This window comes from Micropterus salmoides, unplaced genomic scaffold, assembly GCF_014851395.1.
Source record: "Micropterus salmoides isolate LMB-PRFRI ecotype aquatic unplaced genomic scaffold, ASM1485139v1 Ms_hic_scaffold_22, whole genome shotgun sequence".
NCBI classification, from domain to species: Eukaryota; Metazoa; Chordata; class Actinopteri; order Centrarchiformes; family Centrarchidae; genus Micropterus; species Micropterus salmoides.
The window spans coordinates 5,079,410-5,100,397 of NW_024041373.1; the positions used below are offsets into that span (position 1 = coordinate 5,079,410).

Consider the following 20,988-nt stretch of genomic DNA (forward strand, 5'->3'; position numbering starts at 1 on the left):
TCCCCCACACTATTACACCACCAGCAGCAGTCTGAAACGCTGATACAAGGCAGGACGGATCCATGCTTTCATGTCGTTTATGTCAAAATCTGACCCTACTATCTGAATGGCGCAGCTGAAATCGAGACTCATCAGACCAGGTAACATTTTCCCAATCTTCTATTTTCCAGTTTTGGTGAGCCTGTGTGAACTGTAGCCTCAGTTTCCTGTTCTTAGCTGACAGGAGTGGCCCCTGGTGTGGCCTGCTCCTGTAGCCCATCTGCTTCAAGGTTCCACGTGTTGTGCATTCACATTCTCTTTTTCAGACCCTTCTCTGTAAACCCTAGAGATGGTTGTGCATGAAAATCCCAGTAGATCAGCAGTTTCTGAAATACTCAAACCAGCCCGTCTGGCACCAACAACCATACCACCTTCAAATTCACTTAAATCCCCTTTCTTCCCCATTCTGGTGCTCAGTTTGAACTTCAGCAAGTTGTCTTGACTACGTCTACATGCCTTAATGCATTGAGTTGCTGCCATGTGACTGGCTGATTAGCTATTTCTGTTAACAAGCAATTGAACAGGTGTACCTAATAAAGTGGCAGGTGAGTGTATATTATTGATTATGCCTATATTCTTATTGTTGCACTGTATTTTGCAGTTTGTGTGGTTACACCTAAAGTAATAACTCTGATCCATCTTAAGTCCTTGTGGATATTATAGAAACCAGATGTCGGTTGTGCTGAAGTAGTTTCCACTAAGAGCGGCCAGACAGTCTGACTAGTGTGGTAGCAGGTGCGCATCCTTGAAGGTCCATAATGAGCTACCTGAAATCAGAGCAATGCTTCACCTTTTTCCACAATAGGGCAAAAGGGGAAGCATAGTCACTCAATGATTTAGCTGCTGTTCTTCCATTTCTGATAAAACCTGATACAGTTTTTGGTAATGAGGTGGTGGTACCCAGCGGTAGGAGAGCAGAATGGTCTCTCAGTGAGCAAGATGCAAGCATGGAATCTGTTGTCTCACCAGTTTAATGCATTTTTGAGAAGGTGTCATTGTATTTTTTCAAGCATCTCAATCAACTTCTCTTTCCCCACCTGTCCAGCATGCCACTGGTGAATATCAATATCAGTGAGTCCAACCTTTTGTAGCCATTGTGTGAAATCCATTGGCTTGGCATGAACATTCTTTTTCTCCTGTTCATCTTTTTCAGGTTGGCTGGTGCTCTGGAAAACTTCAAAGTGTTAGTGATTTTCATTTGGGATCTATCAATAACCCCACAATATGATAGAAGAAGAAACCCTTCTTCTGTGCCCACACATCTCCTCACACAGTGTGGCCCAGGCAGTTTTTCTTGATGTGGTTTGGCTCAAAGCATGCCAAGCATCTGCGCTCCCGCTTGCAGTGTGCAAGGGTGGAGTGCTCCAGGGACTGGCAGATCCTGCAGGTTTGTGTGTGTATTGTTTCTTAGTCTGGTCATTAATACCTCGTGTCTATTTCCTCTTGTTTCCCCATTCACTCAATACCCATATTTGTCTTCCTCCTCTCTTTTGATCTCAGTTCTGCTGCTACTCTTTGGAGATTGTCTTCCCTGCAATTCTTTTAGACACAACAGAAGTTGTCTAATTGCACTTTTTATATAGAGCAGGTTTAGACCGTATTCTTCGTAATGTTATTTACAAAGACCCAACAATTTCCCACCATGACCAAGTACTTGGCAACAATGACAAGGAAAAACTCCCTTTAAATAGGTGTAAACCTCGAGTAGAACAGAGTCAGACAGAGTCAAGATTATAGAGCACCTTTCCAGTCTTCCGACCATTCAAAGTGCTTTACAATAGATGTCACATTAACCAATTTACACACATTCACACACTGACGGCACAGCCTTCAGGAGCAATTTGGGGTTTAGTTTTTTGCCCAAGGACATTTTGGTTTTGTGTTAACTGGATTGACCTATGTGAAGATATGACATCACTTCCTGTTTTGACCGTATCCTACGGGAAGTTGTTTCTTTATAACGTGCATTTTTGGGATTCATGATGATGATGCTGGTTTGTTTCACACATTCAGAATCATTACCGCTTTATTATGGTATTTCTCTGTAATGTAGCACAGTGATACCAATGTTACTTAAAACATCCTGTCTCAGCTATGGAATTCAAATCCTTTTCTGATGCCCACAAAATATATAGTTAAATAATTAAATTAATATCATAAACGTGTGACAACTATTTGACTAGGAACACCTTTAGCCTGGGGTAGCCCTAGAACTGTGTCCCATAACAAAAGCGTTAGCAATCAACTCGCGTCTGCTACAACGTTCCCAACCTCTTCTTCTCTGCTCTATATTCGCTGTCATTTGCCCTTTTATTGTGGCTGTGCATCCGCCTATTTTTCCTGTCCGGCCATCTTAACTGCTTCTGCACTTTTCCTTCAGTTCACAGCTTCATTAAAGACTGTGGTTCCCTCCCCAGTTAGACATAGTTCAATTGGTCAAAACACGGCTTTTGGTCTCACTCCCTCTCCACACTTATTCATGCTCCCCACCACATCTAGCATCTTCATCTTCTGTTCCCTTTGCACACCTTAGTCACATACCCCAATCCCTGGCAGTTAAAATATCTCATTGGCTTTGGTTGGAACTCTGTCTCCGGTGGGAGAACCTTTGTTTCAGACTATTGAAATGTCCTGTCTATTTTTTCTCTGCATGTTATCCTTTTAGCAATTTTTCATTCTGCCTTTTCAAGCTCTCCAGCAGTTCCTTACGAAGTAATCCACAAATTTTTCCCTTGCACCCCCACTATTACTATTTTGACTTCTCCATCTGCTCTTAATGCTGCACACTATAAGCAAGTTTCCATCTCCCAAAGCTCTTGCATTCTTCACTTCTCCAGCTTGTCCTCTAATTTTTTGTTAGCATCAGTGGATCAACTTTCTTTACTCTCACCTCTCCACCCCCACTCCCCATTCTCTGAGCTATCCCTGTCCTTTTTTTCTGTTACAGCTACTCACCTTCCTGGCTGTACTCCCTGTCCCTTTTCCCATCTTCCTCACTAAACTCAATGCTGTTGTGGTCACAATAAATCTCCCTCCGTGTCATCCTGTCAGACTTCATAAGAAATTCCCAGCCTGTATGCGGAGATCGCTATCAGGAAACTTTCTGGAGAAAATAATTCAAAATAAAGGTCTACATTTGGTCAGTAGTTTTAAATCACTTATTAAATGATATATTTCAAACCACTAATCTGCAACATAAATAAATGTGCAGGAGCTAATGGATGCAACTAATACAAATAGTACCAGACATAAAATATGAATTAAATTACCCTTATGCGCATGCCCACTTCTTCAAAATAAAAGCTCTATAAAGAGTTTGAATATTTGAAATTTGAATAAATGCATGCCAAAAACAATTCTCTATGTAATTTGGTAAATTCTGAATTCAAATTATACTGTCCATTGCTTTGACTTGATAAAATACTTTATAAAGTATTTACATATGATACATTTTATTTGTGAATTAGTGGCAGTTTTGTGCATGTGCAGACATCTATCACCTGTACAGTCAATATTTAAAAATCAATTTTTTCCTAAACATTTTACAGCTCCTTCATCTAGGCAATACAACAGCTAAATGAAGAAATGATAATGTGCTCATTTAAGACTTTATTGCTCATTCACACATCCATGCAAACTTCCAACATCCGTGATTATATGCACACAATCTTCCATGAGCAGTGCAAGATGACATCTTTTAAATAGATAACAAAGGAGATTCCAGTCAAATCCACTGAAAGAAAATGTAGACTGGAGAGATGAAGCCATTGTCAAGTAATCACCAAATTCAATGAAACTATTAAGGATTTCAAGAATCCTCCATATAATAAGGAGATGCACTTATAGTTGGTGCAACACTGAAATCTTAGGACCTTTCCTATCTCCAAAAACAAACAAAAAAAAAAAAGAAGAAAAAAAAGAAAAGTCCAAGGCTAATCAAGTGTCAAAATGAGGTCAACACAGCAGAGTCCAACTAATTGACTAACCCTTTATAACAGAGCTGTTGGCTTGAACACTTGTATTAAGGAGGCAGAGAAAACATTAACACTACTATGAAAAAGCAAATGGCTGCATTAGAAGTGCCCTTGATATTAAAGCAAGAATTCCATAACAGCCTGCAGTGAGTGTTTTTAGTATCCGTTTGCATGTCCACGTCCTCATTTAACATTTTACTCCACGTTTAACCGTGCTGAAAATTCATAAGGCATTTAAAATCTGTTCAGCTTGATTCAGTCGATCTGAGTGGACTCTGCTGCGATGCCCCACACTGTGTCTTCAACTAGTGTAGTGTCTGCCTTGATTAAAGCCAGCTTGGTTGTAGTGCTGCCCGCCATGTTGGAAGAACTGTTCAAACTGTCCTCCTTGGTTAAAATTCTGGCCCCCTCTCCCTCCCCAGCCTCCACCTTGTCCCCCTCCTCCTCGGCCTCCTCTTCCCCTGCCCCCTCGACCCCCTCGACCCGCGGGTCTCTCCTGCTGCCAGCCTCCATCTTGGTGGTAATTGTCATGGTAACCGCCTCCTCCCCCACCGTGGTAACCAGGGTCCTGGAAGCCTCCTTGGTTGTTCCCTCCTCCTCCGTAACCGCCTCTCCCTCCTCCCCCCTGATGGCCTCCTGCATCTTGGTAGTAGCCTTGGTTGTAACCACCTCTTCCTCCTCCACCTCCGTCTCCCCAGCCTCCCTGCACCTTCCCCCCCCTGCTGCCTCCTCCTCTACCTCCTCTGTCTCCATGTCCGCCTCCGCCTCCTCTCTCATATCCTCCTCGGCCACCTTGGGAGTAGTGATCGTAGCCCCCCCTGCCACCTCCGTGCCCACTCCCACCATAGTGTCCTCCGCCTTGGGGAGCATCCTGACGTTTCTGCCAGGAGGGCATCTCCGGAGGAGGCGGCTCAATCTCACAGGGTCGGCCTCCCCTGTCTGGTACTCTGCCCATTAGGACCTGAGGAAACGTTAAGACAGTTCAAAAGCAAGCCTGCTAGTCAATGTGATACCACTTTTGTTTTCTGTTTTTATAAGAATCATTTTCTATCAGTTTGACAGACTGGAAAGGGTCATAAAAAAACAGATGCTGGAGCACAATTTGGCTAATACTATCCTTTTAGTTTTTTTTAGAAAAACCAAATGTGTGTTAATATGTGGCTGTAGTATAGTATGGTAAGAGTCCCCTACAAATGCACTATGTCCTGTTTGAGTAATGTAATATGCTAAAAGCTGTGTGCATTGTGAATATGTGGACAGTTGCACTTAAGTATTTTGCTGCAGCAACATCGCAATTTTGCAAGTTCTATCTACAGACAGAGTATGGGAGTTGTACAGCATTGTGATAAAAGACCACAACATTGATGGTTTCGGTCTTTTCCTGGGACAATAAGAAAAATACTGAATAACTCCACACCCATTCTTTAAGTGGAGGCACACATGGCTCTGTGTCCCATAAATAAAACCGACACAATCACTGCCTCTGTTGCTAAAAAGAATAGCAATAATCAGCATCAGCAATGCTTACTTCAAATATCTGCTTGAGCCTGTAGGTTTTAGCACACATCAAACACTTGTTTAGACAACACACAGAACAGTCACGAGAACATTTACATTAGTGCATCCCGTATAAGCAAAACAAAAAGTGATAAAATAACATATGGAATATATAAAAAAAATAAAAGAAATGTTGTGACCTCTGTGTTTAACCCACCTTATTAATGGCACAAGCAGACTTCTCTCTTATCTTGCCACTGCTTGTCCGTAGGATCTTGGAGAAATCTTGTCGAGCAGCAAGAAGGTGGGCCACAGAGATTTTACTTTTGGTGCAGAGGGCAGAACGAAGGGGCTGATAAACTTTGGCCAACTTTTCAGAATGCGTCTGTAATAAGATACAAAGAGGAAATCATTCATTTTTGGAAAGCAATACATCTTTTCTTTGGAACATAAACATTAATCAACAGAGGCTGTATTTTATGTTGTCTTATTGTGTGTGACATAATCCATTTGGGATTTACTGCAGAAATTCCGTTCCAGGCATGCAGAAGCACTATTTGATTTAAATCCTGCTTGACGCATGTACTTGAACATCAACAGTTATCAGATACTGAGAGGACCGAGGGAAGAATCAAGTCCAAAGTGTGGGTGTGGCTGCAGTCAGGTCAGAATATGATTAAGTGTAGAGCTGCAGAGATTAGTCACTTTATCGACCAACAGAAAATGATCGCTGACTATTTTGATAATCAATTAGTTAATCTTCAAGCAGAAATGCCAAACATTTGACAGTTCCAGCTTCTAAATTGGGAGGATTTGCTGGTTGTCATTGTCATACATTACAGTAAACTGAGAATCTTTAGATTTTAGACTGTTTACCAGACAAAACAAGCCATTTGATGATGTTCTACAAAAAATGATTCTTGCAGAAACATTAATATTTCATTTGTCTACATGTTTTTAGTGCATCTTTGGCTGTATTTCCCTTTTCCATTCCAATCTCTACTTGTTAAAAAAACAACAACAAAAAAAACGTTCTTCCATAACCAACTGTGCTTTCTCTCCTCAGTAGAGCAAAGACCAGACACATGGACAAGGCAGGCCTAATTATTGCTAAAGCAAAAACAAAATGTACAAAGAATTAATGTTTAAAATTCTTTATTTTAGGGCTTCACAATATATCGTTTCAGCCTCGTCATCGCAATGTGTCCATGCGCAATAGTCACATTGCAGAACAATGCAATGTCAACCAAATTAAGTCAACCACCTCAACTTTTTCGGTTCTCATTTTCATTGACTAATCTACAAGACAAGTCTGTCTTATGTAACATCATTTACTCTGATTTAAGTGTTCTTGGATACACAGAGTTTGTTGCTAGTGAGCGACAAGCAGGCCCTGCATGCACAGCGAACCGCCAATCACAATGATCAGTTTATTAAACAGCCAAAATAGGCCCCGCCCCTTTTGGTTGTTTACTTGAAAATAAGCGAGGAACAGGAGAAAACCATCTCAACATTGATTTGGTTGCAAAAAGAAACTTTTGTAAAGCACTCAGGGGGCAGGTGTATAACTGCTCTTATTTTTATCATTTTGTTTAAAGTATGTTTACTGTTTATGGTTTGTTCTTAAACAGAAGTCTTCAGACTAAAAAGACATTTCTTAGGGTTATTTGTTATTATTTTCTATGCATTTTCCTTACAAAATCACCCCAACAATTTTAGGATGCTTAATTCTTTTCAACTAGAGCAATTGAAGTCATCTAGTAAAAATGTATGTATTTTTTTATACTGCAAAATATAGCGCAGAAAATGCAGCCCTACTTTATTTGTTTATTTAATAGGAAGTGCCCCTTGAGATGAACCATCTGATTTTTGAGGGGGCCCTTTATTTGTGCTTCCTCAGTGCATTGTACCCTTTTCACATTTAGAAGGTTCCAAGTTTCCACATACCTTTGCTCGGTCAGACCAACCAAAAGACTGCACTGTCACATCGAGACGTTTCAACAACATTTTTCTTCTCACGTCATACTCATTTATAAGTGCTTGGTTTATAGCTTCAATTTTCTCCTGAAAAGCAAGTAGAAGAGAATATTAATTTAACGCTCATTCACTTATGCAGTGTTCCTCAATTATATTGTATTTCTTCATTGTTTTTCAGTATTTACCATATGCACAGGTCCAAGGGCCTTCTTCATCAAAGGCTCTCCCACGTGATTTGGTGGGGCTCTACTAATGGCTTCTTTCAGCTACACAAAAATTTTATTAGATCAAATGGGAAATCAATACATTCAACCACATTGACAAGAGTAGAAACGTGTACAACTACATTTCTTCTCACGCAGTGACTGTGGTTAACATGGCCGTATGTTTAGACTAGGGATGTTGATGATTAATCTATTAATTGCTGTTAAGAATTTAACAGACAATGTATAATTTGGGTAAAATTTCTCCGGAGCTCACGTATACTAACTTTTAGACCACAAGAGGATGCACTTCACCATAGAAGTTCAGAAAAACTACTGCGGCAACAAAGCATTCATTAGGACACAGTAAGACAAGACAAAGAGGGCATAACACTGTCAAATACAGATCCAGTGCAGCGTCAATATTGCACCACCTGAAAAGTCACCACCCGACAGTTGCAGTGCAAGTACAAAGTGGAACACTGTGTCTGTGTTAGCTACAAGAGGCTGTAGGGATGTGCAGAGGCTTTGCGTTATGGTGGAAAAGGACTCAATGCCTATAAATGTGGTGGATGCTTGTGCGCATTGCTTGTAGCTTGAGAAGCGGTACAACCTAAAGAAAGAGGAGCTTAAGGCGCAGTTACTTTCAGTTGACGAGGTAACTGTAACGACTGTTACCGTCGGACTGCGTTAACTGCAGAGATCACAGTTACATGTCACTGCATCAACTGCCTTTTGAAGTCAACTGTCCGAGGCTGTACCAGTCAGACACACCGCAGACAACCTGCTGGAAACATGAACGAGGCTGATTAAATTGTTTGTGCTTCATGAATGAATGTTTCACATAACCAATGGGCTGCCAGAATTTTTTTTTTGTATCTAATTAAATATCCTGTGAAAAAGGATTCAGACCATCATAACACATAAAAGTCACTCCACTTTGCACTGTGGTACTGCAAGGGATTTTTCGGTAACTATTATCAGGAATTAAAAGAGCACGAACAGCTTGAAATAAACATTTAACCCTAATAGATGCTGTTCAGTTTTTCAGTCACCAACTGACCTTCTTCTCAATTCCACTGAAGAACTGGAACATGGTGATGTTGGCTGGAGGCTTGGACATGCCCAGCGCCATGCAGATGCCCTTCAGTTCCTGAAACAGAGGGCTGCCTGACTCCTGGGCTTTCTTCTCAGGCTTATTAACCAGAATCATCCTTGATGCCTCCAATTCAGACACCAGAAAGGCTGAAATAAACATTTGGTAACATTGTAATTGCCGCAGAATGCTTTGGTTTCAGAAAGTCATTTAAAACTGTTTCCATGCTATATGAAATTAGATAACAACTTAAAAATTTGGCTGAAACAGTTGCCTTGTGACAAGAGAACACAAACAGTCACCAGGGTTTTACATAAGGGTGTATCATTCAGCTGTATTTGCTATGGAATAAAGATAATCTACCCGTCATTGGCCATTCCAAAAGCCGGAAAAGTGCAGGTGTAACAAATAACAATGATTATGGCTTCATTATATTTAAGCCAAGCAGACATACAAGGTGATTTCACACTGCCTTATTTTCTGGGATTATTATGCCAATATATCGGCTGTTTGAAAGGTACCGAGTGGAAAAGGGGGCCGGGATTGTTGGAAGTAACAGAGCCGGAACAATGACTGTGTGAACAGCTGCGGAATTTCTATGCTGTTGTTAGAAATCAGCATTTTTTTTTGTCCCCCACAGTCTAACCCGGAAAGCTGGATTGCTATGTGAATGCAGGATTAAGCCATAATATTTTGTTCAGCATTATTTCCAAGTTTATTGCGGGATCTCTGTGTGAAAGCGCAAGCACATTTGACCTGATTTTAGCCCAGCCCCCAGCTAATTTTAAAATTGTGACAGAATTCTGCCAATCCATTGTTGTGTTGTTGATTAATTAACCGAACAACCCCCTTACAGCCAGAGTTAATAACAATGTTGATGGTTATATTCTACTTAGATGCATCAGTTCCAATGTACCGGGTTTGTGCATCTTACTCACTAGAATATTTAAATGGAACAGAGCCAGCGTTCCACCCGTGCTTTTGCTACCACAACAAGTCAAAATGTCTGCTATGGAGAAGGCCTGGTCCTTTAAAAGGCCCTGCACATTCTTGTGTTTGTTTAGTTATCGCTAATTAAACATCTGCTCAGGTGGAGGGTGGAAACGGCTATGCTGGGAATTAAGTGAGCTCACCGAACTTCATGGCCTAAAAGTACAGTTACAGTAGCAACAGTAACAGTTTTTACTCTGGTAGTGGCCATATTGGGAATGGAACATGCAAACATAATGACGTTTCTATTTCCCAGCACAGCACATCAATGTTTTACACAAAGACAAATGTTTGAATGTGTCCATTACGTGGGTTTGAATGAAGAAAACTGGGAGGGTGAGGATATTTGTAGAGTGGACATATAATGTGTCAGCATAGACTGTTGGTGTGGGTACTAGATCTCTCTGCAGGGCAACTGGACATGCACAGACTGTTAGACTTCCGTATCTCCATCTATATCCTGTTACTTTTGATTATGGGTAATTATTGGGTCTCTGCCAATAGTATTACAAAGAGTACAGTCTATACTTGCTCTATATGAAAAGTGCCCTTGTTAGGAATTGGTGCTATATAAATATACCTGAATTGATTTCAGCATAGCTCCATCTAACTTCCACATGAGCAGAGGCCTAATCAGCCAGAATAACTGCAAACTGCTGTGTGGGTGTGCACAGCCTTGAAAAAGTAACTGCACACAGGCTGCTCATGCTGGCATCTAGTGGTGGCTGCATGCAATGCCAACACCCAGTGTAGCACAGCAGTTCACAATATGACTGCGCAAAACTTTATCAAAGTTGGGTGTGGTACAGAACAATATAGCACAGCAGGCTGAAACCTGTCAGTCCACGACGGGTCAATGCAGCAATGCTTTTCTTCCATAAAAAGATTCAGGGTTAAATTGCTCTTTAAAGTGAGATGTTGCAAAGTGCTGTTATCATACTGAGGAGAAGCAGACAGTCGGTCCTGTTGAGAAGCCTCTGGGTGATGCTTCCACTGGTGAGGATAGAATAAGGACAGGCGAGCTCTGACAGCAGACCGCTCATCTCCAGCTGAAAGCTCTCTGCCTCGCTCGGACCTGGGAGGGGTAGAAGGACAAACACACCAAACGTGTTGCGAGTAAGACAAATAGTCTGGGTACATCTCACACACAGCAAGCAGTACATCCAGCTACATTGCGTGTTTGGCAATAATCTTCACTGCTGATTTTGAACTTCTACCATCTGTTAAAAGCTTAATAATTATAATAATTATTCACAAAACCCAAACCATAGCATGTTTCATTGAAGTATAACTTTTTTTTTATGCCTTCAGCTAGCAAGAAAAGCAAATATCCCCCTAGCATTATGTTATGTGCTTATATGCTATGTGTTTTCACTACTCAATCCATTCTCTTTACTCTGCATCAGGTGCAACCTCATTTAACAGTGATAAAATATGTCTTACAGTTGGTGGCATGGACATTTTCCTCCAGCTTGCAGTACAGTCTAAGCTCTGAGATGATCCAGGCACAGAGCTTAGTGAACTCAGGTGAAGCGGCTCCTCTGCTCACAGCAGAATCCAGAGCCCCTTCCTCCAACAGAGGGCCCAGGTACCTACAATGGCACCAACACACAGCTCATACAGAAACTAAAACCAGCTTCAATCTGAACCACAACTCTTCCCTTGTCAGTGCAGCACGGCAGTGATGATAAGCAGAACTGATATTTGGTTTAGTGCAGGTTTGACACTCAAGACTTGTTGCAAAGTACAAACTGCGTTCCTCAGTGACACCAAACTACATTTTAAAATCGGTTTATTTAAGAAGTCTTTCTTATTGCGAAGCATACATGTGGCTAAAGCACGAAATTGGCGCAGGACCTCTATTAATTACTTGTGAGAAGCCAGTGGATATATCAGCATACGAGTAATTAACCAAGAAACACTGAATCAACAACTCATTTATTTTTAGAAAGTGGGGCTACAACTGGTTGGTAGAAAGGAATGTGCTGGCGCTCTCCTGGTATGAATCATGACGGGAGTAGCTTAGCTGACGCAGCTTGTGGCACAACATGTAAAACCAGACTGTTGGTCTATTAATACAGGCACCCACATAAATGGCTACGGTGGACATAATAGCTATGAAAAGAAATCCGTCACCATCAGATGAACGTTAGCCGTTTTGCTAAAGCAAGCTAACGTTGCACTGTTATGCGCTGGCCAACGAAAGACAGGCAAGGCTGCTCATTGGAACGGCCGCTTCTGCACATGAGCTTCACAAGGCGGCAGACATATCAGGCCTACGTTTTTTGACTTACCCTAAATCTTCAAGAGAGACGAGAATGTCATTCTCCATCCCAATAATCTGTCGTTATACTCTAAAATCACGTACTATGAAATAAGGTTTTCACATCCGCCAGCTCAGCTGATACACGTTTAACTTCGTCTACTTCTTTGGATTTATTGGCGATTGGCAAACCAGCTTAGCGATGCTTTACCGCCCCCTACCGGACTCTAAACTACTCAAGCCCAAGCCTCTAGGTTCTTCTTCTTCCTTATGGAAATGTATTGGCGGTTGGCACACAACAAAATGGTGCATTACCGCCACCAACTGGTATGGAGTGTTGGATCTGAATGACTACTACTTATTTTATACCAAACAAAGCAAAAACAAATCAACAAAAACAAAAAAAGATTCAGATCCTCTCAATCATATTGATTATTCTAAGATAATGAAAAACAATTCCATAGCACTTATCTCTTGAGTTCTTTCTAAGAATTTCTATTAAATGAAAATGTATTCTTTCCATTGTAAGGTTTTGGATAATTTCCTCCTTTTCCCCTCATACTTCTTACAGTGTACCATGACCTGTTCGATTGTCTCTTGTTGCCCACAGTACTTTATGTTTACCTATTTTGAATAAAGTGCTATTTAATCCTGTGTGCCCAAATGTAAGTCTTGATATAAGTGTCTCTTCTCTCCTGTTTCTTCCTGCACATCTCATTTCTCCCACTGTCCTCTGAATTATGTAAAACCACTGTCCTTTCCTCTCTTCCTCCCATTGCTTTTGCCATCTTTTCTTCAGCCTCTGTTTAATAATGCTCTTTATTTCCATCTTACTGATGTTAACTGCCACATTGATGTATTCTTTCCTTTGCATCCTTATCTGCCATTTCATTTCCTTTGATTCCAATATGTGCTGGCACCCACATAAATATGACTGCAATGCCCATCATTTGAATTCTATATAATGTTTGCTGTATTTCTATCAAAATGTCTGCTCTGCTGTCTGGGTGACTGCTCTGTAATCTGATTAGTGATGAAGTTGAATCTGAACAAATAATCACTCTCAGTGGTCTTATTTCTTCTATCCATTGCAACAGAATTGCTAGCATTTCTCCTGTGTGTACTGATACATTATCACTAATCCTCTTCTCTATTGTAATATGAAACTCTGGAACAATAAAAGCTACTCCTATCTTATTAACTAAACTCTTTGATGCATCTGTGTAGATCTGGATATAACTGTGGTAACTATTAATATATGCCTGTATAGTATCAATCCATCGTCAACCGCTTATCCTGCGTACAGGGTCGCGGGGGGCTGGAGCCAATCCCAGCTGGCATTGGGCGAAAGGCGGCGTACACCCTGGACAGGTCGCCAGTCCATCGCAGGGCACTTTCAACGAACAACCACTCATGCTCACGCTCACACCTAAGGACAATTTAGGGTCACCAATCAACCTAGGCCACATGTCTTTGGATGGTGGGAGGAAGCCGGAGCTCCTGGAGAGAACCCACGCAGACACGGGGAGAACATGCAAACTCACCTGTATAGTATGTGAATTCAAAATAAACTGTCCCTGTCCCTGTCCTTGTTTTTCTTTTCTAATAGTGTAAGATCTACTGTCGCTTCAGGTAGTACCCAAGGTGGTACTGCTGGCAGTGGTACTGTTGGACTGAATTTTAATTCAGTTAATTCTAACTCTGTTGCTTTTTGTATAACTGTCCACCCAAAGCTGTTGTTTCCCTCCTCTCCTTTTCCCAACAAGGTTTGTGCTGGGTGATCTTCACTATGGCCCTGTAAATTAACCCAGTAATTCAGAGATAACTGTATTCTTCTCAACTTGTGGGGCATTTCTCCCATTTCCACCTGTAATGCTGCCGTTGGAGTTGTTTTAAAGGCCCCTGTGCATAATCTCAAAGCCTGAAACGGAATGTTTTCTAACTTTTTGAGAGATGTGCTTGATACAGTGGGTACGGAAAGTATTCAGACCCCTTTAAATTTTTCACTCTTTGTTTCATTGCAGCCATTTTCCAAAAATCAAAAAAGTTCATTTTATTTCTTAGTAATGTACACTCAGCACCCCATCTTGACAGAAAAAAACAGAAATGTAGAAATTTTTGCAAATTTATTAAAAAAGAAAAACTGAAATATCACATGGTCATAAGTATTCAGACCCTTTGCTCAGTATTTAGTAGAAGCACCCTTTTGATCTAATACAGCCATGAGTCGTTTTGGGAAAGATGCAACAAGTTTTTCACATCTGGATTTGGGTATCCTCTGCCATTCCTCCTTGCAGATCCTCTCCAGTTCTGTCAGGTTGGATGGTAAACGTTGGTGGACAGCCATTTTCAGGTCTCTCCAGAGATGCTCAATTGGGTTTAAGTCAGGGCTCTGGCTGGGCCATTCAAGAACAGCCACGGAGTTGTTGTGAAGCCACTCCTTCGTTATTTTAGCGGTGTGCTTAGGGTCATTGTCTTGTTGGAAGGTAAACCTTCGGCCCAGTCTGAGGTCCAGAGCACTCTGGAAAAGGTTTTCGTCCAGGATATCCCTGTACTTGGCCGCATTCATCTTTCCCTCGATTGCAACCAGTCGTCCTGTCCCTGCAGCTGAAAAACACCCCCACAGCATGATGCTGCCACCACCATGCTTCACTGTTGAGACAGTATTGGACAGGTGATGAGCAGTGCCTGGTTTTCTCCACACATACCGCTTAGAATTAAGGCCAAAAAGTTCTATCTTGGTCTCATCAGACCAGAGGATCTTATTTATCACCATCTTTGAGTCCTTCAGGTGTTTTTTAGCAAACTCCATGGGGCTTTCATGTGTCTTGCACTGAGGAGAGGCTTCCGTCGGGCCACTCTGCCAGAAAGCCCCGACTGGTGGATTGCTGCAGTGATGGTTGACTTACTACAACTTTCTCCCATCTCCCGACTGCATCTCTGGAGCTCAGCCACAGTGACCTTTGGGTTCTTCTTTACCTCTCTCACCAAGGCTCTTCTCCCCCGATAGCTCAGTTTGGCCGGACGGCCAGCTCTAGGAAGGGTTCTGGTCGTCCCAAACGTCTTCCATTTGAGGATTATGGAGGCCACTGTGCTCTTAGGAACCTTAAGTGCTGCAGAAATTGTTTTGTAACCTTGGCCAGATCTGTGCCTTGCCACAATTCTGTCTCTGAGCTCTTCAGGCAGTTCCTTTGACCTCATGATTCTCATTTGCTCTGACATGCACTGTGAGCTGTAAGGTCTTATATAGACAGGTGTGTGGCTTTCCTAATCAAGTCCAATCAGTATAATCAAACACAGCTGGACTCAAATGAAGGTGTAGAACCATCTCAAGGATGATCAGAAGAAACAGACAGCATCTGAGTTAAATATGAGTGTCACGGCAAAGGGTCTGAATACTTATGACCATGTGATATTTCAGTTTTTCTTTTTAATAAATTTGCAAAAATTTCTACATTTCTGTTTTTTTCTGTCAAGATGGGGTGCTGAGTGTACATTACTAAGAAATAAAATGAACTTTTTGATTTTTGGAAAATGGCTGCAATGAAACAAAGAGTGAAAAATTTAAAGGGGTCTGAATACTTTCCGTACCCACTGTATCCATGTTATTCCCTCATCAAACCATAACCCCCAAAACTTGTTTCACTCTTTCCAATTCTTGATGATATAACTTTAGTTTTACCTCAGTACCAATTCTTTTCTTTGTAAAAATCGCATAGTCATCCGCAAAAAGTGAAAACCCCATCCCATTCTCTATTTCCCTGAAAACATCATTAATTATTATGGAGAATAATAAAGGACTTATTATGCTCCCTTGAGGTGTTCTGTTCTCAACAATATATTTTCTTGAATAACTCTTCCCTATTCTAAATTGTATTAATCTCCCTTGTAAAAAGTCCTTAATCCATCTATATATTCGTCCTTTGATTCCTAATTGAGACAATCCTTCTCTCCACATCATATTGTATGCCTCCTCTATGTCAAAGAAGACAGCCACTACACGCTTACTTGTGCTTTTCTAATTTCATGCTCGAAACATACAGCTGGATCCATTGTATTTCTTCCTTTCCTAAAGCCACATTGGTATTTCGCTATATATCCTTTCTTTTCCATACAGTATGTTAACTTTTCATTTACCATTTTCTCCATTATTTGCATATGTTGGATGTTAAAGCGTTTGGTCTATAATTCCCCAGATTTGTACAGTCTTTTCCTGGTTTGCGTATTGGCACTACCACAGCCTCCTTCCAGCTCTGTGGCAGTTTCCCATCCACCCATACTTTATAATATAGTTCAAGTAATACATCCTTTGAATTTTCACTGAGCTGGTTTATCATTATATAACAAATCTGATCGTTTCCTGGTGCTGACATCTTGGTTTTCTGGAGATTGCGTTTTAGTTCTGTCATTGTAAAGGGTTTGTTTAATAGGTCATTAGGATTTTCTTCTTGTTGTAACTCTTCACTCTCCCTTGCTGTTGTTTCCCTCCCTCTTTTTCCCTCTTCACTAATATTATTTGAACTGTGAATTGTTACAAAAGTTTTAGCCAGCATCTCTGCTTTCTCCTCATCTCTCACTGCTATTGTTTGTCCATCATTTAAGACTGGGTACCCAGACTCTCTTTTTATCCCATTCATTCTTTTTATCATACCCCAAACTTTACCAATGTCTGTCAAAATTTCCTCCAATATTCTTTCTTTGCAGTTTTTATGATTCTCCTTACATTTGCTTGTAAATTCTAATAATCAATAAGATTCTGAAAACAGTGATTCCTTTTTAACGCTTTAAAAGATTTATTTCGAGATTTTATCGCTCTTTCACATTCCTTTGTCCACCATGGTACAATCGTACTTTTGCGCTTACCTGCCTTATTCTTTATTGAGTTCTCTGCAGCCTCTACAACAACTTTATAAAATGAAACATTTAAATTATCAACATCTTTATTTCTATCAATTTTTTTCAATTTCTTGATCACTAATATTCCTAAATTTATCCCATTCAGCACTACTGAATGACCATTTCTGAAATCCTACTGTTTCATATTCCTCTAGACTCAAGCCTACTACTATTACAATGGGATAATGGTCAATTCCTACAGTCGTTCCTCTAACTACTTCCCATGTGCAAATGCCTGCTAATGAATATCTGACACTAATGTAAGATCTAGTGCTGTTTCTGTACCAGTTCTGGTATTAATTCTTGTTCCACTTCCATCATTTAAACACACTAAATTTGTCATCTCCATCACCTCCTCAATCACTGTTCCATTAGTATCATTACAGTTACCCCATAATGAGCTATGGGCACTAAAATCCCCACAGCAGATCACCTTCCCTACTAACTGTATCACCAGTTCCTCCAGCAACTCTAATGACAACTTATTACATGGATTATAAAAGTTAACAACTTTGATATTTCCTGCTCTAGTCCATACTACAATTATTAAATATTTCAACTCTTTTCCTTTCCTCAAAACTCTATATTGCATTCCTTGTTTTATAAACATTATACCTCCTCCTCCACTACCCTCCCCTCTATCTCTACAGATGCTATCACATCCTTTAATAACAAATTCTAATTCTGATTTAAGCCATGTTTCTTGAACGCATATGATTTCTGGTTTATTTTTCAAATCTTTAATAAATCCTTTAAACTCCTGACCATTTGCTATTAAGCTTCTTGCATTCAATTGTACAATAATCAGCTTGTCTTATGACCTGGGCCTCCCGCTTTCCCATCTGCTTCAAGTCTTGTTTTGATTTGCTCCCAAGATACATCTTTTATGGCCAAAAACTTCTCTGCTCTTGTGGTGTCCGAACGATAATGCTGCGATGATGTGTTGAGAAGAAATCCGCTTGACACTGTTCTTGATTATCAAAGTTTATTACATCAAAGAATTCAGCATCAATTACAAGCTCTGCAGCAGCTTGGAGAGTGACCCAGCCCGATAACCACTCTGTCTCTCTGTACATTGAACACAGCTTATATAGGACATGTTTAGGTCTCTGCTAAATACCATATAAGGGCACAGTCCCTTCATACACACTAACCTCTACTCCCCCTACCACTGGGTCAGAGGTCAAATTTCATAGTAGGGTTCACTCTTTGCACACCCATCAATCATTACTTCCCCTTAAGGGTTCACTGTCCCTCTCACCAGCTGCAGAGCATTATGTTAAACTGTAATGGCCGGATACACGTAATGGCCAGATGCACATATGTTATACACCACATATTCCCCCCTACGAGACTTAATTGAGTCTCGAAAAACAAAAAGAGATAAATTTCTCCAACACACACTTCTAGCATATTATTTTAACAACATAGCAACTTTATGGAGTGTGAGAACGAAAAACCTGTCCGGCAGCCTTCATTCCAAATTCCCTCCAAGACAATCGAGACAGGAAAATTTTCTCACGGCCCCTCTGCCTTAGGCGGCCACGCATGGTACTCCAGTCCAATTAATGAACGACATCTTTATCAGTCAATGCAGAAATACGGTTTAGCCAATACATGTGAAAACCTCAGGAAATTAAACAAATCAAAACCATGTCCGAATTCAGGCTGGTCAACCCATCGGACCCTCCAACAGACCTTTCCCTGCCTAGACCCTATATCCCTAAGCATCAAGAAAAAGAAAAAAACCTGAGGTCCCCAAATATTAACTCCCTAAGTGAAAGTACAAGTCTTTACACAGTTAACACACAAAGAATATAATTGTTAATTAAGTATTATTCATTTGCATATGTATTCATATCTATATCAAAGTAGACATAGGAAGGTATTCCACTGCAGCTCCTCAGCAGTGTCGATGCAATCCAGACGTTTCCACACCGTCCTTGTCCAGAGTCCATTCATACTGTCCTTGTTTGAGTATTTGAATCCCCATCTGTACATCCCCATATACTCTGGAAGAAAGAAAACACCAACCAGTATCTTGTTGCAAATAACACATGAAAATTAAAACCTCAATGTATGAAAATACAAAGTAACATTAAAATGGATATCTTTCCATCATTAATTCATCTGGTTCCCTTCATCATCTCCATCTGAATCAGCCGTAGTTAACAAAGGCATCTGAGTGTTCTCCCCAGGCATTATCACTCCAACCCATCTCAATATCATAGCTTTCGCAAAAGTCAATAGTACCGTACAAAAGCAAAACATCAAACACAGCGCTACAAAGGCTGCTACCAAAATCTGAACCACCTCTGCTCCCACTGGTCCTAACTGATTTTGTAGCCAAGTATTTGCTGACCATCCAGCTCCCTCAGATTGACCAAACGCATCCCTTATACTCTTTAATGCATCTATAACACTAGTGATATTATCAGAACTATCTGGGATCAAAGTATAACACCGTCTCCCGTCAAGTTCATAGCCACACACAAACCTCCTTGTTTGGCTAAAATATAGTCAAGAGCCATGTCATGTTTCAACAATGTCAGTCTGTGACTTCTTTGAGTATTTGACAGAAGATTAAACCCTCGTATAGTTTCATTTGCAAATCCCTGCAAAGTATAAGTAATATTATCAATGTGATCTGCCAAAAAAGTTACACCATACCATGGAAAAAGTCCAAGTCCCCACTTCTCACCTAGACTTATCCTCCAATGGTAGGCTTCAAGATTATGAAATTGTGCCATGCTCCTTTTCACCCTATTTCCGACCCCCGGATCAGAATGAGCTATAGCAGGTGTTCCCCTTTATGGATTGTAAACACCTCATACGGAAGTTTTAGCGTCGCCATGTAACAACATCCTATCCATCCATAAGGTAAGAATATATATGCCTTATCACCACAAACCCACCAAATATCTTGAAAATTCCCTATCGTCACATTGCCAGGCAAAAGCTGATCTCTTACCATCAAAGTCCTTCCCTTCTTACTAGATGGCACAGCAAAAGTTACTTCGTATATGTTTCCTCTAACCTTACGGTCATGCTTATCCAAAGACATCATATACTCATCACACTCTGATATTCCCATAAACATCCCTGGCCCATCATACGTCTTATTTGAGCAAAAACAGCTACTAGCCCTCACAGGTCTTACCTCCATTGCTTCAGGAATTGCCGTTAACTTATTTTCCTTCTGATCTAACAAATTCACATAGGGTAATTCATTTATCCAAGAACAATTAAGTCTAGGTCTAAACAACTGCGACGACCACGACATCACTATATCTGTTGACGATTGTTGCTGATACGACAGCCATGATAAAGCATAAGATTGACACATAACGGATAGAGGTTGGGCCACTGTCTCTAAAATTGAATCCCACGTGCCTGGTGCGGGAACTTTCAACAGACATGGACCATCTAATTTCTTAACTGATCTTACAGAATGAGTTAACTGCTGGAACCATAAATTCCTACCTGCCCAGCCATCTGTAATTTTCAAAACAGAAGAATCAAACCCATATGCCTTCCATGTAGCTTCCCTCTTCTGTAACGAGCGATATTGATCAGTCATATCTTCTGGTATTTTATCAAAAGTAAAGAACTCATTTGGTACATGTGGGATAATATTCTGGACGGTTTCAGATGACTCCTCATCATTTTCTTGCATTCTTTGCTCCCCAATCTTCATCTGTAACGCAGGCTTCTGAGTTACGTCTGCCAACTCCTTTACTTCCCGAAAGATTGTAGTCGGTGTCTGTGTCATATTTACAATGGTTGTTATCGCCTCTGTAACATTCATTTCTTCCACAACTTCTGCTAAAACAATCACATTAGTTGATGTATTAACTCTTTCAGTTGTTTCCAAGGGCCCAATGACAACTGTTCTCTGTGTATTATTCACTCTTGGAGTGACTACTGTAGGATACTGCTCCTGAACTCCTTTGGTGACTGTTGTCACTTCACCAGGCTCTAAATCTTTCATCATAAGCGTCACCTTACGGGTCACATAACCTTGTATCCAATAATTTTGAAACGGAACAAATT

General features: G+C 40.7%; 1 protein-coding gene across 1 annotated transcript; it reads right to left on the reverse strand.

The window, feature by feature from the left end:
• Positions 1-3,630: 3,630 nt before the first annotated feature.
• Positions 3,631-12,223, reverse strand: fam98a (family with sequence similarity 98 member A). The gene is made up of 8 exons (XM_038737703.1): positions 12,071-12,223; positions 11,220-11,368; positions 10,717-10,851; positions 8,754-8,935; positions 7,673-7,753; positions 7,458-7,574; positions 5,728-5,895; positions 3,631-4,974 (listed from the first exon to the last, which is right to left on the reverse strand). Exons 1-8 carry the CDS (start codon positions 12,106-12,108, stop codon positions 4,315-4,317), a joined length of 1,530 nt encoding a protein of 509 aa, XP_038593631.1. The 5' UTR covers positions 12,109-12,223; the 3' UTR covers positions 3,631-4,314.
• Between the last annotated feature and the right edge of the window lie 8,765 nt (positions 12,224-20,988).